A 27,713-nucleotide genomic window follows, 5' to 3' on the forward strand; every position below is an offset into this window, starting at 1 on the left:
TTTTTTTTTTTTTTAAATCACTATTTTTACTAAAGGGGCTGTTCACACACCGCAGCGTGTGCGGTGGCTTCTGCTGTGGTATAGGTGCCAGGTTTTACCCATGAGATGCTAAACTCTGAGAGGAAAAATGCTGCAAAATGCATATTTGGCAATCGACATATGAAGAATAAATATAGTAATGCGCCTCAGACAGCAAAAAATAAACGCTGTGAGGGGATTGGAGACCGGAGAGGAGCCCGTGCGCGCCCCCGCCTCCCTGCGCGCCCCCGCCCCGAGGCCGCCCTGTGACGCGCCCTCCTCAGCCAGTGACGGTTGGGGATGGCGGGCGATTTGAACGTCCGTGAGGGAAAAGCCGGCTTGGGGCACGCGGAGAGCAGTTCCCATAGCGAGCAGGACTGGCGTTGCCATAGGAAAACTGTCACGTCCTTGTGACTGTAGTAATAAAGGAGTGAGGAGGGGTCTGTCAGTGTGAGCCGAGCTGTCAGTGACGGCCTCCAGCTTCTGGCAGTCTGTCTATCTGTCTGGTTTGTTTGATGTAGTTTCTTCTGATGGAGGAGAGCTATGAGCATGGCTGCTGGAGCTTCCTGCACGGACTGAAGGTGAAGTATTACTACCCCGGTATCTGGAGGATGGGGGTTGTAGTCTGACAGCAGCTGGGGAGCCAGGGCTTCTCTCTGCCATACATTGTAGTGAATATACCCCTGTACTGGTTTACTATGGGAGTCCAGTCCATGGCACACATAGATGACCGCCATATAGGTATACAATTGGTGGCGCTCTTCAAATGGCATTGGGGCTGTGTCCTTGCTGCGCCCATACATCCCATCCACATCCATTAGGATGGTTTACGGCTGAAATCCAGATGTGAGGTGCGACCACGCCACGCGGTTGCGACACGACTGAGATGCGCTTGAGGATCCTGCGTGCTGCCGCGGACCCTAACCCCTGCATGACCCTGCGATTTGAATTTTTTTTGTTTGCATCTTTATTTTAGCTATAGCTTTTCATTTTTCCGTTCACATCTTTATGAAGAATTTTATTAAGATTTTTAAAATATATATATATATATATATATATATATATATATATATATATATATATATATATATATATATTTTTATATAATTTTTTTTTTTTTTTGATGAATAAGTTGCACTTTTTAAAAGCACCGTTCAGTATTGCCTACGATGTAGGGAGAAGGAGAAGCTGGAACAAAAATTTGAATATCTTTTTTTTTTTTTGGTGGGGGGTGTGCAATTCCCCCATAGGAATATGAATTTCATATTTCATAATGTGGTAAATCTGACCTGTTACCTCATTCTCCAGATCAGTACAATTACAGCGATGCCACATTTTATATAGATTTTCTTGTGTTAATACATAAAAAAAAAAAAAAAGAACTTAGTAAATTTATTTTCCATTTTGGGCAAAATCAGCAGTTTTCTATTTCGGTTATGGCATTCACCTAACAGGTGTTTTGTAATGTGGTGATGTCTATGGTTTTTACATGAATGTAGCGAGTACTTCTTATTACACTACGCCGCCGCTACAGGGAGATGAGGGGCAGTGTAATGAAGAGGAAGCTCAGAATGGAGGGCTGCCGCCTCTTCAAACAGCTGATTGGCGGGAGTGTTGGGCACCTGCCGATCTGAGGATAGGTCATCGGTATAAAACCCCTGCACAACCCCTTTAATTCCACTAGGGGACTTTAAAGGGGTTGTCTCACTTTAGGAAACGACATTTATCATGTAGAGAGAGTTTAAGGGTTTTTCCAATCTTAGACAATGGGGGCATATCGCTAGGATATGCCCCCATTGTCTGATAGGTGCGGGTCCCAGAGGGACCCGGATCTACAAGGAGAACAGAGCAGAGAAAGTTGAGGAGGGCGCATGTGCAGCCGTCCTGCATTCATTTCTATGGAGCCGCCGAAAATAGGCGAGTGGTGGCCGCGCATGCTCGGTGCGCTCCCATTCACTTCAATGAGAGGCGGGGAGCTGCGCCTAGTGGTGGACGGACCCCGGGAAACCCGGGGTCTGTTCTCCTTGTAGGTGCGGGTCCCACCTCTGCGATATGCCCCCATGGTCTGAGATAAAATAACCCATTAACCACCTCAGCCCCCATGGCTTAAACACCCTGAAAGACCAGGCCACTTTTTACACTTCTGACCTACACTACTTTCACAGTTTATTGCTCGGTCATGCAACTTACCACCCAAATGAATTTTACCTCCTTTTCTTCTCACTTAGGCTACTTTCACACTAGCGTTCGGAGCGGGTCCGTCTGATGTTTCATCAGACGGATCCGCTCCGATAATGCAGACGTTTGCATCCGTTCAGAACGGATCCGTCTGCATTATTACTTAGAAAAATTTCTAAGTCTGAAAGTAGCCTGAACGGATCCGTTCAGACTTTACATTGAAAGTCAATGGGGAACGGATCCGCTTGAAGATTGAGCCATATGGTGTCATCTTCAAGCGGATCCGTCCCCCTTGACTTCCATTAGAAGTCTGGACGGATCCGCTCGCCTCCGCATGGCCAGGCGGACACCCGAACGCTGCAAGCAGCGTTCAGGTGTCCGCTCACGGAGCGGAGGCTGAGTGCTGGCAGGCGGATGCATTCTCAGTGGATCCGCCTCCACTGAGAATGCATTAGGGCCAGACGGATGCGTTCGGGGCCGCTCGTGAGCCCCTTCAAACGGAGCGCACGAGCGGACACCCGAACGCTAGTGTGAAAGTAGCCTAATAGAGCTTTCATTTGGTGGTATTTCATTGCTGCTGACTTTTTTACTTTTTTTGTTGTTAATCGAAATTTAACGATTTCTTTGCAAAAAAAATGACATTTTTCACTTTCAGTTGTAAAATTTTGCAAAAAAAACGAGATCCATATATAAATTTTGCTCTAAATTTATTGTTCTACATGTCTTTGATAAAAAAAAAAATGGTTTGGGTAAAAGTTATAGCGTTTACAAACTATGGTACAAAAATGTGAATTTCCGCTTTTTGAAGCAGCTCTGACTTTCTGAGCACCTGTCATGTTTCCTGAGGTTCTACAATGGCCAGACAGTACAAACACACCACAAATGACCCCATTTCGGAAAGTAGACACCCTAAGGTATTCGCTGATGGGCATAGTGAGTTCATAGAACTTTTTATTTTTTGTCACAAGTTAGCGGGAAAATGATTTTTTTTTTTTTTTTTTTTCTTACAAAGTCTCATATTCCACTAACTTGTGACAAAAAATAAAAACTTCCATGAACTCACTATGCCCATCAGCGAATACCTTGGGATGTCTTCTTTCCAAAATGGGGTCATTTGTGGGGTAGTTATACTGCCCTGGCATTCTAGGGGCCCAAATGTGTGGTAAGGAGTTTGAAATCAAATTCTGTAAAAAATGGCCAGTGAAATCCGAAAGGTGCTCTTTGGAATGTGGGCCCCTTTGCCCACCTAGGCTGCAAAAAAGTGTCACACATGTTGTATCTCCGTATTCAGGAGAAGTTGGGGAATGTGTTTTGGGGTGTCATTTTACATATACCCATGCTGGGTGAGAGAAATATCTTGGCAAAAGACAACTTTGTATAAAAAAAATGGTAAAAGTCGTCTTTTGCCAAGATATTTCTCTCACCCAGCATGGGTATACATGACACCCCAAAACACATTCCCCAACTTCTCCTGAGTACGGCGATACCAGATGTGTGACACTTTTTTGCAGCCTAGATGCGCAAAGGTGCCCAAATTCCTTTTAGGAGGGCATTTTAGACATTTGGATACCAGACTTCTTCTCACGCTTTGGGGCCCCTAGAATGCCAGGGCAGTATAAATACCCCACATGTGACCCCATTTTGGAAAGAAGACACCCCAAGGTATTCAATGAGGGGCATGGCGAGTTCATAGAAATTTTTATTTTTTTTGGCACAAGTTAGCGGAAATTGATATTTTTTATTTTTTTTCTCAAAGTCTCCCTTTCCGCTAACTTGGGACAAAAATTTCAATCTTTCATGGACTCAATATGCCCCTCACGGAATACCTGGGGGTGTCTTCTTTCCGAAATGGGGTCACATGTGGGGTATTTATACTGCCCTGGCATTCTAGGGGCCCTAAAGCGTGAGAAGAAGTCTGGAATATAAATGTCTAAAAAAATTTACGCATTTGGATTCCGTGAGGGGTATGGTGAGTTCATGTGAGATTTAATTTTTTGACACAAGTTAGTGGAATATGAGACTTTGTAAGAAAAAAAAATAATAATTCCGCTAACTTAGGCCAAAAAAATGTCTGAATGGAGCCTTACAGAGGGGTGATCAATGACGGGGGGGTGATCAGAGTCTATATGGGGTGATCACCCCCCTGTAAGGCTCCATTCAGATGTCCGTATGTGTTTTGCGGATCCGATCCATGGATCCGTAAAAATCATACGGACATCTGAATGGAGCTTTACAGGGGGTTGATCAATGACAGGGGGGTGATCAGGGAGTCTATATGGGGTGATCACCACAGTCATTGATCACGCCCCTGTAAGGCTCCATTCAGACGTCCGTATGCGTTTTGCGGATCCGATCCATCTATCAGTGGATCCGTAAAAATCATGCGGACATCTGAATGGAGCTTTACAGGGGGGTGATCAATGACAGGGGGGTGATCAGGGAGTCTATATGGGGTGATCAAGGGTGAATAAGGGGTTAATAAGTGACAGGGGGGGTGTAGTGTAGTGTGGTGCTTGGTGCTACATATTGCTGAGCTACCTGTGTCCTCTGTTGGTCGATCCAAGCAAAAGGGACCACCAGAGGACCAGGTAGCAGGTATATTAGACGCTGTTATCAAAACAGCGTCTAATATACCTGTTAGGGGTTAAAAAAAACACATCTCCAGCCTGCCAGCGAACGATCGCCGCTGGCAGGCTGGAAATCAACTCTCTTACCTTCCCTTCCTGTGAGCGCGCTCGCCTGTGTGCGCGCGTTCACAGGAAGTCTCGGCTCGCGCGAAATGACGCGTATATGCGTGACTCTGCGCAGGGCTGCCACCTCCGGAACGTGAATCTGCATTAGGCGGTCCGGAGGTGGTTAATATAAGTCACTTACTAATGTGTTGTGATTGTCCATATTTCAAAGTGAAGCGGATGGGAGAACAACATTTCAAGTTTTATTTTTTAAGAAAAGTTTTTTTGTTTTTTTAGATATCTTTTTATATATTTCTGTTTATATACATCTGAGTGTAATTAATAAATAATTGTCTTTGGTACAGTTCCCGGTGACTGAGTGCCTGTTAGTTTATTTGATTGTCCATATTGCCTCCTTTGCTGGCTGGATTCATTTTTCCATCACATTTTACACTGCTCGTTTCCATGGTTACGACCACCCTGCAATCCAGCAGCAATGGCTGTGCTTGAACACTATAGGAATAAGTGCTGGCCTCTCTGATGGCTGGGACCGTGGGCATGCACATTGGTTGGTTCTTTGTCCATATTGCCTCCGAAAATCACAACACATTAGTAAGTGCCTTGTATTACCTTCGTCTACATCAGGCATGCTCAACCTGCGGCCCTCCAGCTGTTGCAAAACGACAACTCCCAGCATTCTCAGTCAGCCTACAGCAGGGCATTGTGGGAGTTGTAGTCTTACAACAGCTGGAGGGCCGCAGGTTGAGCATCCTTGCTCTAAATCAGGCATCCTCAAACTGCGGCCCTCTAGCTGTTGCAAAACTACAACTCCCAGCATGCCCGAACAGTCTACAGGTATCAGCCTACAGCAGGGCATTGTGGGGTTTGTAGTTTTACAACAGCTGGAGGGCCGCAGTTTGAGGATGCCTGCTCTACATGATAAATGGCATTTGCTGAGGTGAAACAACCCTTTTAACTTGCGATCATCTGATCACTCCTTCCATAGACTGCAATGATTTACTATAGCAGCCTATGGGAGTTTCATCATGTTCCTATGAAGGCTGGAGGCTAACGCCGTGCTCCACGGAAAGACCGCTCAGATGCAGTAGTCACAATTGATCATGGCATCTGAATGGTTAAATGTCTGTGATGGTTATCAACAATCAAAGAAGTTTTCCTCTGGGTGTCTCGTGTAAAACGGGCCGGCGGACACCATCTTTAAGGTCCAGAAGAAGAGGTTAACTAATGAAGACCGCACTAAGTTGGTCTGCGTTGTTAATGGTCGCCTACAGCACCTTGTGGCTATTAACAATATAGACTGAATAAAGCAGTGCCGTCTTTATTAGTGTAATTAGAGCTTTGTGTGGTACTCGACTGCGGTGTCCGTGCCATGTGGTCGTACCCGAAGAGCCCACACAGAAGCCATAGAAACCTGGTGCCCCCTCCCCATACTTCAAGCATTTTATGACCTTTTCAGCTAACTGCACACGGCAGGGTAGACCACAGACTTTCCACACAGATTTTCTTGCAGATTTTGCTGGTTCTGCACCAGAATCCACATGTTACTTGTGGTTTTGCCCGAGTCAGATCTCACCCTTGGCATTGCAGACAAAATTGACTGTGGGTTTCAAAATCACAACGGCAGGTCAATTTCCACCCAGAGAAAAAGCACCACATGGCCCCAAGTACACGACCATAGCTGCTGTGCCTGTGAGACTGCAAAACCACAAGCATGGCCGTGTGCATCGCTGTGTGGACCCATTGACTTCAATGGATCTGTGATCCTTCAAGGCTATGTACACCTATTGGGGTAATTTTTTTTAAATTATTGCATTGTACTCATTTTGAGCTAAAATTTATATATTTTTTTAAATGGGTCTTTATTACAAATATGGAGCCCAGGGCTGAGCTGCTCTAATAGAGGTGTTTACTCTGCTCAGTCAGCCAGCTAATCTGAGGGCTCCTTATCTCTGCTCTTATAGCTCAGTCTTTATTTTACAGATGACTCTACTTTCACACTAGGGGCACGGACCTCCGGCAGGTTGTTCCGTCGGGTGAACAGCCTGTTGGATCAGTCCTCCCGCTAGTGCACGCGTGCCCCTGGACTGCCGCTCCGTCCCCATTGACTATAATGGGTGCGGTGTTCCGGCGAGAGGCTGCCGGAATAAATGTCGGACATGTCGTAGTTTTGTTCCGGCAGCCTCCCCCACCCCCCTTTATAGTCAATAGGGACAGAGCGGCAGTCTGGGGGCACACTGCATTAGTGGCAGGACAGGTCCGGCTAATGTGATTTTATTTTTTATTTAATTTTTTTAGCCCATAATGAAATCATAAAAAAAATTATAATTGCCCCTACATAGCCTTTAACCACTTAAGGACCACAGGTTTATACCCCCCTAAAGACCAGGCCCTTTTTTACAAATCGGCACTACACTACTTTCACCGTTTATTGCTCGGTCATGCAACTTACCACCCAAATGAATTTTACCTCCTTTTCTTCTCACTAATAGAGCTTTCATTTGGTGGTATTTCATTGCTGCTGACATTTTTACTTTTTTTGTTATTAATCGAAATTTAACGATTTTTTTGCAAAAAAATGACATTTTTCACTTTCAGTTGTAAAATTTTGCAAAAAAAACGAGATCCATATAGAAATTTTGCTCTAAATTTATAGTTCTACATGTCTTTGATAAAAAAAAAATGTTTGGGTAAAAAAAAAATGGTTTGGGTAAAAGTTATAGCGTTTACAAACTATGGTACAAAAATGTGAATTTCCGCTTTTTGAAGCAGCTCTGACTTTCTGAGCACCTGTCATGTTTCCTGAGGTTCTACAATGGCCAGACAGTACAAACACCCCACAAATGACCCCATTTCGGAAAGTACACACCCTAAGGTATTCGCTGATGGGCATAGTGAGTTCATAGAACTTTTTATTTTTTGTCACAAGTTAGCGGAAAATGATGATTTCTTTTTATTTTATTTTTTTTCCTACAAAGTCTCATATTCCACTAACTTGTGACAAAAAATAAAAACTTCTATGAACTCACTATGCCCATCACGAAATACCTTGGGGTGTCTTCTTTCCAAAATGGGGTCACTTGTGGGGTAGTTATACTGCCCTGGCATTCTAGGGGCCCAAATGTGTGGTAAGGAGTTTGAAATCAAATTCTGTAAAAAATGACGAGTGAAATCCGAAAGGTGCTCTTTGGAATATGGGCCCCTTTGCCCACCTAGGCTGCAAAAAAGTGTCACACATCTGGTATCTCTGTATTCAGGAGAAGTTGAGGAATGTGTTTTGGGGTGTCTTTTTACATATACCCATGCTGGGTGAGAGAAATATCTTGGTCAAATGCCAACTTTGTATAAAAAAATGGGAAAAGTTGTCTTTTGCCAAGATATTTCTCTCACCCAGCAGGGGTATATGTAAAATGACACCCCAAAACACATTCCCCACCTTCTCCTGAGTACGGGGATACCAGATGTGTGACACTTTTTTGCAGCCTAGGTGGGCAAAGGGGCCCATATTCCAAAGAGCACCTTTCGGATTTCACAGGTCAATTTTTACAGAATTTGATTTCAAACTCCTTACCACACATTTGGGCCCCTAGAATGCCAGGGCAGTATAACTACCCCACAAGTGACCCCATTTTGGAAAGAAGAGACCCCAAGGTATTCGCTGATGGGCATAGTGAGTTCATGGAAGTTTTTATTTTTTGTCACAAGTTAGTGGAATATGAGACTTTGTATGAAAAAAAAAAAAAAAAAAAAATCAGCATTTTCCACTAACTTGTGACAAAAAATAAAAAATTCTAGGAACTTGCCATGCCCCTCACGGAATACCTTGGGGTGTCTTCTTTCCAAAATGGGGTCACTTGTGGGGTAGTTATACTGCCCTGGCATTTTCCAGGGGCCCTAATGTGTGGTAAGTAGGTAAATGACCTGTGAAATCCGAAAGGTGCTCTTTGGAATATGGGCCCCTTTGCCCACCTAGGCTGCAAAAAAGTGTCACACATGTGGTATCGCCGTATTCAGGAGAAGTTGGGGAATGTGTTTTGGGGTGTCATTTTACATATACCCTTGCTGGGTGAGAGAAATATCTTGGCAAAAGACAACTTTTACCATTTTTTTATACAAAGTTGGCATTTGACCAAGATATTTCTCTCACCCAGCATGGGTATATGTAAAATGACACCCCAAAACACATTCCCCAACTTCTCCTGAGTACGGCGATACCAGATGTGTGACACTTTATTGCAGCCTAGATGCGCAAAGGTGCCCAAATTCCTTTTAGGAGGGCATTTTTAGACATTTGGATACCAGACTTCTTCTCACACTTTGGGGCCCCTAGAATGCCAGGGCAGTATAAATACCCCACATGTGACCCCATTTTGGAAAGAAGACACCCCAAGGTATTCAATGAGGGGCATGGCGAGTTCATAGAAATTTTTTTTTTTTTGGCACAAGTTAGCGGAAATTGATATTTTTAATTTTTTTTCTCACAAAGTCTCCCGTTCCGCTAACTTGGGACAAAAATTTCAATCTTTCATGGACTCAATATGCCCCTCACGGAATACCTGGGGGTGTCTTCTTTCCGAAATGGGGTCACATGTGGGGTATTTATACTGCCCTGGCATTCTAGGGGCCCTAAAGAGTGAGAAGAAGTCTGGAATATAAATGTCTAAAAAAATTTACGCATTTGGTTTCCGTGAGGGGTATGGTGAGTTCATGTGAGATTTTATTTTTTGACACAAGTTAGTGGAATATGAGACTTTGTAAGAAAAAAAAAAAAAAAATTTCCGCTAACTTGGGCCAAAAAAATGTCTGAATGGAGCCTTACAGAGGGGTGATCAATGACAGGGGGGGTGATCAGGGAGTCTATATGGGGTGATCACCACAGTCATTGATCACGCCCCTGTAAGGCTCCATTCAGACGTCCGGATGCGTTTTGCAGATCCGATCCATCTATCAGTGCATCCGTAAAAATCATGCGGACATCTGAATGGAGCTTTACAGGGGGGTAATCAATGACAGGGGGGTGATCAGGGAGTCTATATGGGGTGATCACCACAGTCATTGATCATGCCCCTGTAAGGCTTCATTCAGACGTCCGGATGCGTTTTGCGGATCCGATCCATCTATCAGTGGATCCGTAAAAATCATGCGGACGTCTGAATGGAGCTTTACAGGGGGGTAATCAATGACAGGGGGGTAATCAATGACAGGGGGGTGATCAGGGAGTCTATATGGGGTGATCACCACAGTCATTGATCACGCCCCTGTAAGGCTTCATTCAGACGTCCGGATGCGTTTTGCGGATCCGATCCATCTATCAGTGCATCCGTAAAAATCATGCGGACATCTGAATGGAGCTTTACAGGGGGGTAATCAATGACAGGGGGGTGATCACCACAGTCATTGATCATGCCCCTGTAAGGCTTCATTCAGACGTCCGTATGCGTTTTGCGGATCCGATCCATCTATCAGTGCATCCGTAAAAATCATGCGGACATCTGAATGGAGCTTTACAGGGGGGTGATCAGGGAGTCTATATGGGGTGATCACCACAGTCATTGATCATGCCCCTGTAAGGCTTCATTCAGACGTCCGGATGCGTTTTGCGGATCCGATCCATCTATCAGTGGATCCGTAAAAATCCTGCGGACGTCTGAATGGAGCTTTACAGGGGGGTGATCAATGACAGGGGGGTAATCAATGACAGGGGGGTGATCAGGGAGTCTATATGGGGTGATCACCACAGTCATTGATCACGCCCCTGTAAGGCTTCATTCAGACGTCCGGATGCGTTTTGCGGATCCGATCCATCTATTAGTGGATCCGTAAAAATCATGCGGACGTCTGAATGGAGCTTTACAGGGGGGTGATCAATGACAGGGGGGTGATCAGGGAGTCTATATGGGGTGATCAGGGGCTAATAAGGGGTTAATAAGTGACGGGGGGGGGGGGGTGTAGTGTAGTGTAGTGGTGCTTGGTGGGACTTTACTGAGCTACCTGTCTCCTCTGGTGGTCGATCCCAACAAAGGGGACCACCAGAGGACCAGGTAGCAGGTATATTAGACGCTGTTATCAAAACAGCGTCTAATATACCTGTTAGGGGTTAAAAAAAACACATCTCCAGCCTGCCAGCGAACGATCGCCGCTGGCAGGCTGGAGATCAACTCTCTTACCTTCCGTTCCTGTGAGCGCGCGCGCCTGTGTGCGCGCGTTCACAGGAAATCTCGGCTCACGCGAGATGACGCCTATTGGCGTTAGCGTAGCCTGGGGGAGCCGCCGCAATGACGCCTTTCGGCGTTACAGTTGCGGGAAGTGGTTAACATGCGGCAAAAGATAGGACATGCCCTATCTTTTGCAGCAAAGACCTGGGGTAATCCTTAATACAATTTTTATTTTTTGCATTTTTAATCCCCTTAGGCTACTTTCACACGGCCAGTACAGCCTTCCGGCAGGGTGTGCCTGCATAGGATTCCGGGAATTGGCTGGAGCAAAATCTCTGTCTTGCGGCATATTTGCCACGTTGTGGCTGGATTTCTGCCAGACTGCATTCTGGCTGTTCTTTGCTGGATCTGTATAAGCAAGTGTGTAACTAGCCTTACGGGACTTGTGCTTGCAATTATAGCATAGACTGCAGTTGTATAATGAAGTCTATGGGATTTTTACTAGCAGCTTATTAAAGTGGTAACCTAGTACATAAGGCCAAAAAAAGACATTTGTCCATCCAGTTCGGCCTGTCATCCTGCAAGTTGATCCAGAGGAAGGCAAAATTCCGGTCAGAACAAGCTTTCCCCTATCCACAGGATATCTATCAGATCGGTGGGGCTCTTACGGTGGCCGTGCTTGCTCAATGCACAAGAAAGTGGTGGCCGGGAGCCCGCATAGCCGCACATGTGCAGTAGCTCCCGACCACCTTGTTTGTGCGGTATTACTGTGAGTTGTTGGATAAAACCGTTCAGCCCCCACCATGGCCAAGTTTTACAGGTCCAAGTCTCATGGTTTCCTTGGTCCTGTAATACATACACCTATTGCTGGAAGCAGCTGTCCTCTACTGATGGATGAAGTTTAGGGAAGTTGTTCAGGGCTATCGCACAAGCCCAGAAACTTACAGCATACGTACATGGCGATCCAAGCTGGCAAGAGAAAGGGGGTTCATGAGTATCTTCATCTTGTGCATTTATTTTTTTTTTTTTTTATTTTTTTCTCGTCTCTATAGTAAAGTCTGCCAAACATTGGCCCAAATTTTCTAATGTGCCTGCACCAAAAAGCTGACTAAAGTGGTGGTTTGGCTTATCTAGGGTTTCTACATGCCTGAAGGTGGTGGGGCTTCACAGGAAAGGGGGCCAGTCACGCAACTTTGCCATAATTCTGGTGCATGAATCTGTCTCGCAGTAAGAGTGCGTTCACACCACACTGCTGCTTTGCGGTCCCCAAATTGTGGATCTGTAAAACGTGGATACCAATCGTGTGCATTATGCATTTTGCGGAATGGAACAGCCGGCCCATAATAGAACTTGTCCTGTTATTGTCCGCATTATGGACAAGGATAGGACTGATAAATTTTTCTGCGGAACAGACATGGGGAATTTCCGTGTGCTTGTTTATTTAAATTTTTTGAGGCTCCATTGAAGTGAATGGTTTCGCATACAAGGTGCAAAAAAAAGACAAAAAATACAGTTGTGTGTATGAGCCCTAAGTCAACCAATAGGTGGTATACAGTCAGATTAGGATCTGCAACACTTTCATCATTCAGCCCGAGCCCCTGAGATAAATCTGCTGCAGGAATAGACAGTCTGACTTATAAGTTTATATTACACTAAGCGATCTTCTAGGCGACTGTTGTGAGAGAGGTGTTTCTTCCCGGTGATCTCCTCCTAAATATAAGTTGTTTTTTTTTTTTGTTTTTTTTTTACAGTACCGTATATGGAACCATTCACTCCAATGTGTCCGCAAAAAAAACGGAAATGATGCAGTGTGCATTACATTTATCCGCATGTCCATTTTGCAGATAAGGACAGTCATTGTTGCAATGGATCTGCAAAAAAAACTTATGTAATACGGATGTTATCAAAAAGTCAGTGTAGCCCTAGCCTTACACTGCCAGATCATCGCTAACGAGAATTCATATGAACACTTGGCTAGCTAAGATCGGGCAGACTATCTGCCAGTGTAATATAAGCTTTAGGTTATGCCATGAATTTTGAGGTATTTTTTTTATACAAACTAAAAATATGGAAGCTCCCTTTACCTTATCTTTTGTTGCTGTGCTGGGTGCACAGACTGTCTCGGGTACTCCTAATTCATGGGTTATATAAGACCCAGAAATTTCTCCAGCTAATTTGGTTTTAGGGATGATTTTAAGGCCACACGAGCGGATGCCACGCGCGTCATCCGCTGCGTAAAAGACAGCCAAGCCCCGCTCCAGACAGCAGAGACACTGAGCATTAACATGATTGATAATGCTCCGTGCCTCTCTGTGACCTTTTTACTACAAAATCACAATCGTGTTAATGCTCCATGTCTGTCATTCACGCAGCGGATGACATGCACGGTATCCGCTCTTGTGAAAGAGCCCTAAGAGTTTTAGATGTCTACTGCATGACATCCATTAACTGACCTGTTACATGTGCACTTGGCAGCTGAAGACATCTGTGTTGGTCCCATCTTCATAGGTGACCCCAAAAATTATGTATTGTATGCAAATGAGCCTCCAGGAGCAACAGGGGCGTTACCGTTACACCTAGAGGCTCTGCACTTTAACGAGGCCAGGTAGTGTAAATGTAATCATGACTAGTCCATAAGAGTGCAGAGGGCGCTTCCAGTGCAGAGAAAGTAGAGCCTCTAGGAGTAATGGCAACGCCCCCATTGCTCCTAGAGGCTCATTTGCATATATTAATGCAATGCAGACACATATAAACATGGGACCAACACAGATGCCTACAGCTGCCAAACACACATGTAACAGGTCAGCCAGTGTCATAGGTACAAATCTGCTGACAGAGGCACCATACATTGTAATCCCGGCTGATCTGAGGATATGGATTCTGCAGGAGAGAGCTGCCATAGGTGGAGTAGAAGTGGTTATTCTTCAGGCGAGGAAGTGACTGGCAATATACTGGATTCAGCCAACATCCCCCTATTCATATTGAGTGAACAATTTGGTGAGACTAGAAAAGAGGGGCCGCCAAAATATACAAAGCCAAGCTGAAATCTGAGGGATTATTGGGATATTGGCTAGTTACATAGGGACAGCCCATTGGGATACAATCTTGATGGTGAGTGATAAGTCTAACATTAGTCTCTGAACATTGTGTAGACATTTTGGCCATTAATTGGGTAATTTTGTCCTATTTGATGGGTAATCTGCTGGTTAGGGCATGTTGGTTATCAATTTCCATTGTTCTGGTGAGCTTTGGGTTTCCCCTAAATTGTATTTTATTGCTGATGTGTTATGGGCCTGGAATAGATTTAGGGGGAGACACATCTCCTTATACATTTTATGTTTTGTTTTATTTTTTTAAACACCATTGTGACAAAATATTGCTTGTACATCGCCCTTGCAACTTTCCGAAAAAGGAGGCATTGCAAGGGAGGGGGTGGGGCCAGTGGGCTCGGCACATTTATCTTTTTTCTGGCATAAATGAAAACCGAAATCAGAACTGCTGTAGATTTAGGTGTTGGACTGCTGGAGGATGCGCCTAATTTATGCCTAGGCCTACACCTCGCCATAACGGGTGCCTCCTCAGGCAGTGCAGGGAATATGGATAATTGCACAGAAAATGTTGGTCATAATGAATCTTCCACTTAGTGTCTTAAATGTATAATATAAAGACATGTATACACCTGCTGCTATACAGTATATTTTGATTGTTATTTGAGTATGATACTTGTACTGCGGAGCATTATTTGGGGGGTTTGTTTCTGCTTTTGTAGAATTTGGCAAAACCTGAATATTTTATTTTAAGCAACTTTTATGCGGTTCTGTACTTGGTGAGGAGCAATAAAACATATTCATGTAGTTACCCAGTTTTATCAGCCTTTTATATATCAATGCAGCCTGATTGTGCAGGGACATGAGCAAAGCAGCAGTGGGTGATAAACAGTGCTTCAAATGTACCGTCAGGTTTCTCAGGCTTAATTATTAAACTCAATTTCATGTTCTCTTTTTTGTGATTTCTTATACAATGTAACATTGTCATTTATATTTTACAGGCTTGCAGACGAAAGAAATTGGAAATGGCATACAAAAGATCGGTTTTAGACAGTCCCGCTGTAAATCAAAGCAGTTTTATAGCGGGTGCAAAGAAGCATGTTGTCCACAGAAACTGCCTCATGTATTTATCTCAAGACAGTGGCTACAATGACTCTCTAAAGGCATTTAGTCCAGACTCTGGTGAAAGTAGCCGTGATTCTTTAGACAGTGGAACTCCATCTCAGGACTTTGAGAATTCGGAAAATATAGATCCTACCACTTTGGAATGCTCCCCTATCCGCAAAGTTGTCTTGGAGCCTGGAGCTCACTCAAAGAGTGGTAGTTACACTACAGATATGTGTGAAACTCCACGAGTTGCTAAAAAAGACTTCTCATTGCGACGTCGACTCCTTCTTTCTAAGGCTACCTCTGGCGGGAATTTGGATTTTGATGCTTTAGATGGTTCAGAGGAAATATCAGGATGGAAGGCAACTGTCCAGAAATATCCTAGTTTCGAGGCAGACCTTTCTCAAAATTTTGACTCTCCAAGAGATGCCTACAAACCAATCGCAACAAGCACTTTAAAAATTGAGAGCGATTCTAGCATGTCGTGCAAAAAGTATAGGGTTTCTTTTGCTCAGCAGAGGAGTTCCACCATAGATGAAACTAAAGGTGACGCTGTTCCTTTTCCAGAGGTAGAAAACCTGTCGCCGGTTCAGCACTCAACAGAATCAACTGATGACAGCATTCTGAGTGTTAATGAAGCAAACCTCACAGAATTACACGCCACACCCACACACATCTCCAATACTAACGAGGCATTTCAGACCCCCATTAGTAACCTTGCTGCAAGTTTTCGATTTGATTTATGCACCCCAACCTGCACACCAGTAACAGACCTTGAAGATTCCGTAACTGAGGACAGTGCTTTTCATTCACTCAGCCTGGATAAGTCACAAGACTCTATGACCGATCACGATGGCTCCTTTCAGGAACTTATCCAGAAGCAAAAAGAAACCTCCAAGTCCTCTCATAGTAAAAATCGTCTGCGAAAACTGGATCGTTGCAGGAGATTATCAACATTGCGTGAAAGAGGTTCCCAGTCAGAAGTTGAGGAGGAATCTAAGGAAACTCCTTTCTTGAGTTCATCCTACAAATCAAAAATGACAAGGAACTCTGTAACAGAAGAAAGCGAGTTCAGTTTTGACGACAGCGCAAACAATTCTCTCTTAATGGTTGCGGATTTAACGGGCACACCTGCCCTGCGGGTAGTTCGTGCAATGGTAGAAAGAAGCACCCAGAAAAGGTTACAACGGCCCACCATGCAGGAACTTGTGAGCAGTCTGGATTGTGCAGATGTGTCTGAGGATGAACTGACAAGACTCATTGGCAGAAAAATGGGCCTAGAACAACTAGATATTTTAGCTGAATTAAAATACAGAAATTTGAAGCATATAATCACATTTATATTTAAAGTCTTGAATGTGGAAAGTCTTTGCAGGTAAATGTGGAATGAGAGGCCAATGACTATTTCCAATTTTTGATGATTGGGGCCATGCTTACAGGTGCTCCACTTCGGACACAATTTGCTTCACCAATGTGTCTAGACAAGGGAGTGTGGGATGCCCAACCTGTGACCCTCCAGCTGTTTCAAAACCAATGTCCATCATGCTTGGACAGCCTAAAGCTATTAGGGCATGCTGGGAGTTTAGTTTTGGAACAGCTGGAGGGCCGCAAGTTGGGCTTCTCTGGTTTAGAGGAAAGGGAATGTGGCGTAAAATGTGATGTTTGCCAAAATGCACTAAAAGTTTGTGCAAATATTCTGGCGTAAGCTAAGCCATTGAATAGGTGGTGTAAAGTTGAGGTGGATTTACACAGCCCGATATTTGGGCCGATTATTGGGAATGAACGTTCCTACGAGCGCTCATTCCCAATAATCTGCCCTTCTGGAGTTGCCGCAGATCGGATATGCGGACACCTCAATCATAGTTCCCGGGCAGCAGATCATGAGATCTTAATCGCACACTTCTGCCCAGAGGGAATGATTTTGTATGTGGTCAAGCGATTGCTTGTCCTCATACTGTGGAGGTGCATGTAACTGCAGAACTTGACCTCCACTTCATGAGTAGCCGACTGTTGCGTAAGAGCAATTCCTTCCCGACAATCGGCTGCACCTCTGTATGTGTAAATGTGTCTTTAGACACAACAGTCTAAAGATGCTTGCGGTTTATCATACATCTGCCACTATGATAAGGTCTGAGTGAATGGTTTACGCTAAATGGGAAAACTGCATTAGAAAATGTAGTTAAATGCATCCAGTTTATAAAAAAATCGGTGATTAACTGGTGCAAAATGTAACATGGCTTCAGTGGCACAAACTGAGGCTTCAGACCTGAGGCGTCCTCAGTCCGGACTGCAGTTCCAGTTTATCAACCATTTGACACCTCAAGGCTGAAATGTCAATGAAGCAATTTTGAGAGGAGTATTAATCCAACCGATTAATTTTTTTTCCTAAATCTTCTTTTTAATGAGAATTTTTCACAATTTTTCCAACTAGTCATTTAAAAATAGGAGACGGGGGGTCGAAGAGTGAGGAGGAACTGCATTAGGCAATAGCCAGGATTGCATCTCTTTTGGCTTATTGGCAGTTCTGTATTTTGTCAGTGTGACGTACAACATGGGGCAGCAACAAGCAGAATGTCTGATAGTTCTGATGTAAGGTGCATTGGGGAATATCGCAGAGAAAGTCCTCCTGAGACCGCCACACTGCAAGTATAAACTAGGGGTGATCCTTTCCAGATTGTGGTGTTAGTAGCCACTTCCATATTTTGTAAGTTAATATGGTTAAAGAACAGAGGGGGAGATTTATCAAACTGGTGTAAATGAGAACTGGCTTAGTTGCCCATAGCAACCAGTCAGATTCCACCTTTCATTTTTCACAGCTCCTTTAGAAAATGAAAGGTGGAATCTGGTTGTTATGGGCAACTAAGCCAGTTCTTTACACCAGTTGGATAAGTCTCCCCCTTATGGTTCACCTGTGAGTGAGAAAAGGAAGGAGTGAAGGGAAAATAGGGGGTGAGGACTTGCAGACCAAAGTCACTTTAAACTTTTAAAGGGAGTCTGTCACCTGCTTTTCACCAATATAACTAAGAGCTCTGCCCCATAGAAGATTGCAGACACATCCCAGACATACCCGTGTGCACTTTGTGTCTGTATTCCATGTCCAGGAAAAGCACTTTTATTCTGCTGCTGCAAGTGCCCAAAGCAAACCAGACTGAAGAGGGGAGGGCTGCTTTAGTTGCTCATATCTTGGGATTGGTAGCCACTAGAAATATGAACCTGACCTTGTTTGAAAGCTGGCATTCCAACCTTTTCAAACGATACCAGAATCATAGCATTATATCCACTATATCAGAAGATGTAGCCGTTAGAAATCGAGTCAGGAGTGAAAGCTCTTTTACTTTCACTTTCAGCTCGGCACTTGGGAGCTGTTTTCCATCAGAATAAGGCCTCTTGCACACAAACGTATTTTCTGTCCGTCCCATTTTATTTTTTTGTTTGCGGACCGTATACGGAACCATTCATTTCAATGGGTCTGTAAAAAACGAACAAACAAAAAAACAGAAGTTACTCCGTGTGCATTCAATTTTCCGTATGTCCGTATTTCCGTTCCGCAAAAAAGTCCTATAGGAATAGTACTGTTCTACTAGGGGCCAGCTGTTCCGTCCCGCAAAATATGGAATGCACTCGGGCCGCAGGTTTGTGTGCATGAGGCCTAAAAGTGATTTTCCTGGAGATGGAATACAGACACAGTGCACACAGGTATGTCTGGGATGTGTCTGCAATCTTCTGTGGGGCAGTGCTCTTAGTTATATTGCTGAAAATTAGGTGACAGACTCCCTTTTAATCATTTAAAGTTAAATGGGGAAAAAAAATACGTATGTATTTTGCGATCCACAAAAAATACGGATGACATCCGCGTGCATTCTGTGTTTTGCGGAACAAAACAGTTGGCCTTTCATTGAACAGTCGTTTGTATGCAAGAGGCCTTAAAAAGTAAAATACTCACTTGAAAAAGTGTTAACCCCCTTAAGTCCCAGGCCCATTTTTGTTTTTTTTAACTCCTCACGTTCCAATAGCCCTAACTTTTTTAAATTTTCTGTTCATGCAGCCATAAGGGCTTATTTTTTGCGGGGTAAGTTGAGAATGTTAGCTTTGGGTGACTGTCCAGAAAGAGTCTAGCTAAGTGTTAAGGGTATATGCATTGGATAGTGTGTGTGAATATATCCTATTCCAGACATACTGGGCAGGCCTGCAAATAATGTAACATGTCTGCTACACATCTGTAACCCCAGGGTTTGTTTTCTATTTGGAAATTGAAATGTAGCCTTTGCAACTTTCAAAAATCTGTCTGAATTAGAGATATTAATACTTTTGAAAGGGATTTAAAGCGGTTATCAGACTTTGTAACACATCTGTTCGATCGGCATCTGATCAATAGGGGTCAGACATCAGGACCCCTGCTGATCAGCTGTTTGAGAGCCCTGTGAGCACCGTGGCCATCCTGCTGCTTACACTAAGCGAGTCACGTGGCCTAGGAGCATAACCGGCCCTTTTCAAGTGAATAGGACTAAGCTGCGCCTAGGTCAAGTGACAGGTGGTCATGTCAGAGGGCTAGGAGAAGCAGTGAGGAGGCCACTGCACTAAGGGGCGCCGGGGCTTCTCAAACAGGTGATTGGTGGCGGTCCCGGGTCAGATGCTGATAAATTATCCAGAGGATAGTCAGTTAACCCCTTTAAGATTCAAATCAGAAGCAAGCTTGAGGTAATGAGGCACACAGTCTTGATCCCCAATTTAGTCCCATACTTTTTGATTTGGAGAATTTGGTACAAGGCTGAGATTTATTTGTAGGGTTCAGTCAGGGTGACAAGCTGTAATTTATGGTACCAGTAAAAACTACAGCTTAAAGGGAACTTGTCACCGGTATTTTGTGTATAGACCTGAGGACATGGGTTGTTAGATGGCCGCTAGCACATCCACAATACCCAGTCCCCATAGCTCTGTGTGCTTTTATTGTGTAAAGAAACCGATTTGATACATATGCAAATTAACCTGAGATGAGTCCTGTCCCTGACTCCTCTCACGTACAGGACTCATCTCAGGGTAATTTGCATATGTATCAAATAGTTTGTGCTTTTATTGTGTAAAAAAAAAAAAAAAAAAAACTATTTGATACATATGCAAATTAACCTGAGATGAGTCCTGTACGTGAGAGGAGTCAGGGACAGGACTCATCTCAGGTTAATTTGCATATGTATCAAATCGGTTTCTTTACACAATAAAAGCACACAGAGCTATGGGGACTGGGTATTGCGGATGTGCTAGTGGCCATCTAGCAACCCATGTCCTCAGCTCTATACACAAAATCCCGGTGACAGGTTCCCTAGCCTCGTTCACACGTCTGTGTTCTGGTCAGTGTGACTAGTGTTGAGCAAACTTGTGTTTTCAAGTTCAGTGTATAAGGTTTGGGTTATCTAAGAATTCCATTATGGATTCCTTTACCACGGATAATAAGTTAAGGTCTGTGGGAGCGGAATCCATAACGGACTTCTTAGATAACCCAAACCTTGTACGCCGAACTTGAAAGCAAAAGTTTGCTCATCCCGAATTGTGAGCCAAAACCAGGAGTGCAGCCTCCAGACATAAGGTATACGGGAAAGATCTGCCCATGTTCTGTGTTTTTGAGCCAAAATCAGGTGCGGCTCTAATCACTGATGGAAATCACTGACCGATTGATGTGTGAATGAGGCAGAACCATTATCCCAAAAAAATCCTCGCACAGCACTGTAGATGGATATATAATGAGTTGATTGGAAAAAAAAGCTGTCTCACTGCAGCAAATGGCACTTATGTAGAGAAAGGTAATACAAGGCACTTACTAATGTATTCTCCTCCATATTGCTTTCCTTGCTGGCTTGATTAATTTTTAAGCACATTATACACTGCATTTATCATTTAGACATCACATACACTGCTCATTTCCAGGGGTTACGACCACCCTGCAATCCACCAGTGGTGGTCGTGCTTGAACACTATGGGAAAAAGACCAACCTCTTTGATTGCCTGGACCGTGGGAGCGCACATAGGCCAGCACTTTTTCCTATAGTGTGCCAGCACGGCTACTGCTGCTGGATTGCAGGGTGGTCATAACCCCTGGAAACGAGCGGTGTATGTGATGTCTACATGATAAATGCCATTTGCTGGAGTGAGACAACCCCTTCAATGTTATGTCTGCCTACGTATTATTTCAATTACTGCAAACTTCAAACTCCCCCTTGGCTAAAAATACTGTGCCAAAAAGTGTATTTATACTATTCTGAAAAAAATGTATTGCAACCTCTGATCCAATGATATTTCTCAGGAGTTTATAGGCAATAGTTGTGTATTCTTTTTGTAATTTATTTTTAACAGAAATGTACATTAATATATTTTTCTTATTGTTTCCTAGCATTTGGAAAGTCAGTAAGGAATGGCGAGAAATGGTGGTTCAAGATAAAGATGCTAATCAAAGAAGAAAATTGTTCCTGAAAAAGTTAAGAGTTGAAACCGAGGTAAGAGGCAACAATTGATGCCCTGACAGTAAACCTGTTGGATAAAGGGATGCATTAGGGAAGCTGGTGGAGATGTGTACATTTGGGTTTAGTATCTGTTTCCATCACCTTTGGCTATACTCTTCAAACATCCATTTGACTTTTTTATTTTATTTTTATAATCCAAATTTATCTGTTAACTGATCCATTGGATTTCATTAGGATCCTTTATGGTTGAGGGCTGATTCACACAACTGTGCTCTGTACGGAAAGCGTGGTCCTCACATTGTCTGCTTTTCCTCGACAGACTGTGGCTCCCCTGACTTGAACTGACTGCATTATAGTGTTTTTTTTTTTTGTTTTTTTTAATATGATGCAGTCAGTTTCTATTGTACTGTACATAATCATGTGAGTACAGTACAATACACAATCATGTGAGTACAGTACAATACACTTGATCAGATAAAAAACCGACCCGCTATGATGCAGTCAATTTGGGTCTGGGAGATGATGCTGACAAATGGCCCATGTTTCCCAGACTGAGTGCGGTCGTGTGAATCTTCCCCAAAGGGGTTTTCTGGCAGTTCAATATTGATGACCTATCCTCAGAATAAGTCATCAATATCAGATCGGTGGGGATCAGACTCCTGGCACTCTACTGATTGTCTGTTTGAGGTCGTGGCACTCCAGAGATTGTAGTCTTCTCACATCCTACTAAGCACAGCTTTTGCATTTGTATAGCGGCTGTGCTTGGTATACTAGTCCAGGCCCATTCACTTGAATGGGACCGTGCTGCACCTAGGTCCTAGGCTATGTAACCGATGAATGTAGTGACACTGGCCTAAGAGGCCTCACTGGAGCACCTTTGCTGCTTCAAACAACTGATTGGCGGAGGGTGCCAGGGGTCTGATCAACACTGATCTTATATTGATGTACTCTCCTGAGGAAAGGTCATCATTGTCGAACTCCTGGAAAACACTTTTTCAGTTTGTCTCCATTTCAACACAATATAAAAGTATTTTCAACTTGGCCTTAAAGGGCCAGCTTAAAGTGAATGTTCATCATATCATGTTCCATGTGGCGTAAATATGTAGCGTGGTATGCAAACTGGAAAAAAGTCTCATCCGTGTGCTGTGGAGAGTGTCTGCACCAGATATGTCCACCCATATCTTGACATGCATGTGGATTTTAAATCAATAGCATGTCGATTTGTTGAGGTTTGCCACAAATTTCAGCCTTTGCAGTGGAGAGGGTGAAATCTGTGGCAAATCTGCATAATTTCAACAACAAAATCCACATAATTTGTTGCGGATGTTGTCGCTGCAGATTTGGACCAGATTTGCTGTAGATTCTCTGCTGCAGAGACTCCACGTGCCCATCCACTTTTCATTTTCACTTTTAAAAGGTTATGAGAAGCATAAAGCAACTATAGCCACCAATGATCTTGAGACACAATTTGTGGCTTGAATGCCAGTGTTTTGGCTTAGTTGATTAATATGCTTTATATAGCGCCACCATATTCCGCAGCGCTTTACACAATTGAGAGAGTTCATGTACAGACTAGGACCTGATGGCCCTGATCGCAAGAGCTTACAATCTATAAAGAAATGGGTGTAACACAAGGTGAAATTGACTGTTTTCTATAGCGGTGCAGCCATCTTTGTACGGACTAGAGTAGTGCAGTAAGTGTGAGGATTAGTGTTGAATGATGGTGTTCGCTCTGAAAAATGAGGGGAAGAGTCTGTTTAGAGAACAGAAGCCTGCCTAAAATGATGTGTTTTAAGGCGTCTTTAGGCCTCATTCACATGACCGTAGTTGGCCCATGCCCATATTTTGGCCCGCGAACAGCCGGTCCGCAATATACAAGTACCGGCTGTGTGCGCACCGTATCACTGATGCGGACCCATTCACTTGATGGATTGGAAATACTATGAAGTGCTTCTGTGGGTTTTCTGTCCGTGTCTCTGCACCGCAAAAAAAGTAGCGCATGCACTACTTTTTTGGGGTGCGAATTGCAGACCCCATTCAAGTGAATGGGTCCACATACTGCGTGCACACGGCCTGTGCCCATGCACTGCAGACCGCAGTTTGCGTGGTCATGTGCATAGAGGCCTTGCGCTAGGGCTACACTATTGAACACAGATTCAGTCTTAGGCCTCATGCACACGACCATATTTTTTGGCGGTCCGCAAAACGGGGTTCCGTTTTTCCGTGATCCGTGACTGTTTTTTTGACCGAGGGTCTTCCTTGATTTTTGGAGGATCCATGGACATGAAAAAAGTCGTTTTGGTGTCCGCCTGGCCGTGCGGAGCCAAACGGATCCGTCCTGAATTAGAATGCAAGTCAATGGGGACGGATCCGTTTGACGTTGACACAATATGGTGCAATTTCAAACGGATCCGTCCCCCATTGACTTTCAATGTAAAGTCAGGAGTTAATATACCATCGGATCGGAGTTTTCTCCAATCCGATGGTATATTTTAACTTGAAGCGTCCCCATCACCATGGGAACGCCTCTATATTAGAATATACCGTCGGATTTGAGTTACATCGTGAAACTCAAATCCGACAGTATATTCTAACACAGAGGCGTTCCCATGGTGATGGGGACGCTTCAGGTTAGAATATACTAAAAGAACTGTGTACATGACTGCCCCCTGCTGCCGGGCAGCAGGGGGCAGCCCCCCCCCCCCCTGTAGTTAACGCATTGGTGGCCAGTGGGCCCCCCCCCCCCCCCTGTAGTTAACGCGTTGGTGGCCAGTGGGGCCCCCCCCTGTAGTTAACGCGTTGGTGGCCAGTGGGCCTTCTCCCCTCCCTCCCCCTCCTAATTTAAATCTCCCCCCCCCCCCCCCCTATCATTTGTGGCAGCGGAGTGTACCGATCGGAGTCCCAGTTTAATCGCTGGGGCTCCGATCGGTAACCATGGCAACCAGGACGCTACTGCAGTCCCGGTTGCCATGGTTACTTAGCAATTTGTAGAACCATTATACTTACCTGCGAGCTGCGATGTCTGCATCCGGCCGGGAGCTCCTCCTACTGGTAAGTGACATGACCTGTCACTTACCAGTAGGAGGAGCTCCCGGCCGGATGCAGACATCGCAGGTAAGTATAATGGTTCTACAAATTGCTAAGTAACCATGGCAACCGGGACTGCAGTAGCGTCCTGGTTGCCATGGTTACCGATCGGAGCCCCAGCGATTAAACTGACTCCGATCGGTACACTCCGCTGCCACCAATGATAGGGGGGAGATTTAAATTAGGAGGGGGAGGGAGGGCCCACTGGCCACCAACGAGTTAACTACAGGGGAGGGGGGGGGGGCCGGCCGCACTGGCCACCAATGTGTTAACTACAGGGGGGGGGGCTGCTGCCTGGCAGCACCTTCCAGGCAGCAGGGGGCAGTCATGTACACAGTTCTTTTAGTATATTCTAACCTGAAGCGTCCCCCATCACCATGGGAACGCCTCTGTTAGAATATACTGTCTGTTCTGAGTTTTCACGAAGTGAAAACTCAGCTATGAAAAAGCTTTTATGCAGACGGATCTTCGGATCCGTCTGTATAAAAAGTAACCTACGATCACGGACACGGATGCTAATCTTGTGTGCATCCGTGTTCTTTCACGGACCCATTGACTTGAATGGGTCCGTGAACCGTTGTCCGTCAAAAAAATAGGACAGGTCATATTTTTTTGACGGACAGGATACACGGATCACTGTCTCGGCTGCAAAACGGTGCATTTTTTTTTTTTTTCACGGACCCATTGAGTCAATGGGTCCGCGAAAGAAAACAGAAAACGACACAACGGCCACGGATGCACACAACAGTCGTGTGCATGAGGCCTTAATGAATGCATTCAGTTGAATTCAATCTTGACTGCAGCTGTCATTCAATAGTTAAAATCAATCTCGTTACAAAAAGTCGCAGTGTAGACCAGGCCTTAAAGCTATGGACATTGTAAATGAACCTGATTGTCCAGGGTAGTGCATTGCAGAGTAGGTGCAGCTCGAAGAAAGTATTAGGAGTGAGGTTTGAATTATGAAGGATGTTCGTCTTGGGTCACTGGTAGAATGGAGGGCACGAGTCGGGTATAGACAGAAAGGAGAGAGGACAGAGCTGTAGTCTGTGGTGGATGGACAACAGAAGTTTTTCTTACTGCTCCCCTGTTGGCTCCAGTGAAGCTACATGTGTAACAAAAAATGCAATTATCCGTCAGTGCCTTGTGTTGCTACATTCACTAAATCTGGTGGAAATATGCTATAAATGCAACCAAAACAATACAGACCAGTAATCTCCAATAATTGTTTCCATTTATTGTTTTTAGCATGGGTGGATATTCTCCTCTGAAGATGCTGCAACCAGATTAAATCTCCTTAACAGATCTGCGCTGAAATCTGTTCAGGCACAAGCCAAATCTGTATTTCACACCCCAACTTCTTCATGTGTGTTTTTGACACCAAAAAGCACTGCACCCATTCCTCAGTCTGCAAGCAAACAACAAGAATATGTTAAGGTTGGTTTGTTTTCCAGTTGCCTGGAAATTTTCTTTTGGTTAAGTTCTCACACTGCAAAAAGAGGAGTTGTGTGTGAACGTTGTCTTGTCCCTATTTGTCAGACTGCAAATTCCTGCAGCAGTCTCCTACAAGTGTAGCTGAGCCGACAAGCTTCTATGCCAGATACAGTATGTTCACTCTCTGACAAACCATGCACTATGAAGGAGTTGTTGGAATCAAATAAAACTTTAACCCTTTTAAAGTGGTTGACTCACCTCCCCATCTTCAGAGCGGCAGGCCCAGACTTTCGGGCGGAGGCGGGGACAGCACAGGCCAGTCGTGCTGGAATGCTGTGATTTTCCCCCACTGGCCTGTGCATCCACACTCATGGCAGCCTTGGTTGACTCAACAAAATGATGGCGGCTTGTGTGGATCTGCCGAAGTGCTGCACCCATGTACAAAGTCGGCAAAACGCGCTTCAGATACAGGCAATACGAGGTGACCAGGCACAGGAGATAATGCGCATGCATGATAGTCTGTGTACTAGCTCCTGATATCCTGGCACAAGAATGACCGGCTTTGTTTCCTTTCACAGCGCAAGCGCAGCCACCTCTGTTGAATTGCAGTGGTGGCCGTATCCCCTGGAGATGAGCAGTTTTATAAAAACATGGTAACTTAGGAGAAGTAAGAACAGGAGGCATTATGGTGACAGTACATTGATGAGATACTTGTATTAGGTTATTACACAACAAAAGTATCACTTTTAGACAAGGCAAACCCTTTAAGGGCCCTTTTAAAAAAATGACTGGCTGGACAACCTTTTTAAGTTACAATGGCCTAGTAGAAGTGTGAAACCTGGTCTGTCCGGAGGCACTAGCAGACATTTTTAGATGTTTAGAAGTGTACATTTAATGTGCCATTTTATTTTTCATAAACGCTTTAGAATTAAATATTGTCTCTGCAGATTGCCAAAACTTTATTCACAGATGAAGCTTTAAAACCGTGCCCACAGTGCCAGTATCCTGCAAAGTACCAGCCACTGAAGAAGCGAGGCAAGTGCACTAAAAAAGACTGTGGCTTTGACTTCTGCACCCTCTGCTTGTGTTCTTTTCATGGCTCTAAGGAATGTAACGGTGGTTCAGTAAAGCGTGTGCGCAAAAAAGATGTAGTCCCTGGAAGTGCCCAGAGCAAGCACAACTTGAAAAGGCTCTGATATATTGATATTTTTTTCTTTATACACTCCTATTAGTTTCTTGTCTGGGCAGTTTTAAGCTTTTTTTTTTTTTTTTTTTTTTTTTTTATATTTTGTCTAACAACATTTACTTATTTTGCACATCTACATAGCTGATATATGGATTAAAGAGTTGTGGCTCTGGAGGTTGCCACATTACAGGGCAAAATGGATTGCAATGCGGGAAATGTGTTGCAGTTGTAGCACTTATTGCCACTGTTTTACATCTAGTGTTAGGCTTGTAATGTTCATATTACTTAGTGTTTTATATTGTATATATGTTATCTTTATCTACAGATGGTTTTTGTAACTTATTTTTTAAATTTATTGTCAC

At 44.2% G+C, this 27,713-nt stretch overlaps 1 protein-coding gene across 1 annotated transcript; it reads left to right on the forward strand.

Annotated features, from left to right (window-relative positions):
- The first annotated feature begins 351 nt into the window (after nucleotides 1-351).
- FBXO43 (F-box protein 43) lies at nucleotides 352-27,713 on the forward strand. Its single transcript, XM_040432522.1, has 5 exons — nucleotides 352-599; nucleotides 15,090-16,570; nucleotides 21,578-21,680; nucleotides 25,980-26,168; nucleotides 27,113-27,713. Exons 1-5 carry the CDS (start codon nucleotides 549-551, stop codon nucleotides 27,359-27,361), a joined length of 2,073 nt encoding a protein of 690 aa, XP_040288456.1. The 5' UTR covers nucleotides 352-548; the 3' UTR covers nucleotides 27,362-27,713.

The sequence above is a fragment of the Bufo bufo genome, chromosome 5, assembly GCF_905171765.1.
Source record: "Bufo bufo chromosome 5, aBufBuf1.1, whole genome shotgun sequence".
NCBI lineage: Eukaryota > Metazoa > Chordata > Amphibia > Anura > Bufonidae > Bufo > Bufo bufo.

Coding starts and splice junctions, on each gene's coding strand:
- FBXO43 (XM_040432522.1), top strand. CDS start 549: ATGGAGGAGAGCTATGAGCATGGCTGCTGGAGCTTCCTGCACGGACTG. Junction 600..15,089: donor GCTTCCTGCACGGACTGAAG/GTGAAGTATTAC, acceptor TATATTTTACAG/GCTTGCAGACGAAAGAAATT. Junction 21,681..25,979: donor AGTTAAGAGTTGAAACCGAG/GTAAGAGGCAAC, acceptor TATTGTTTTTAG/CATGGGTGGATATTCTCCTC.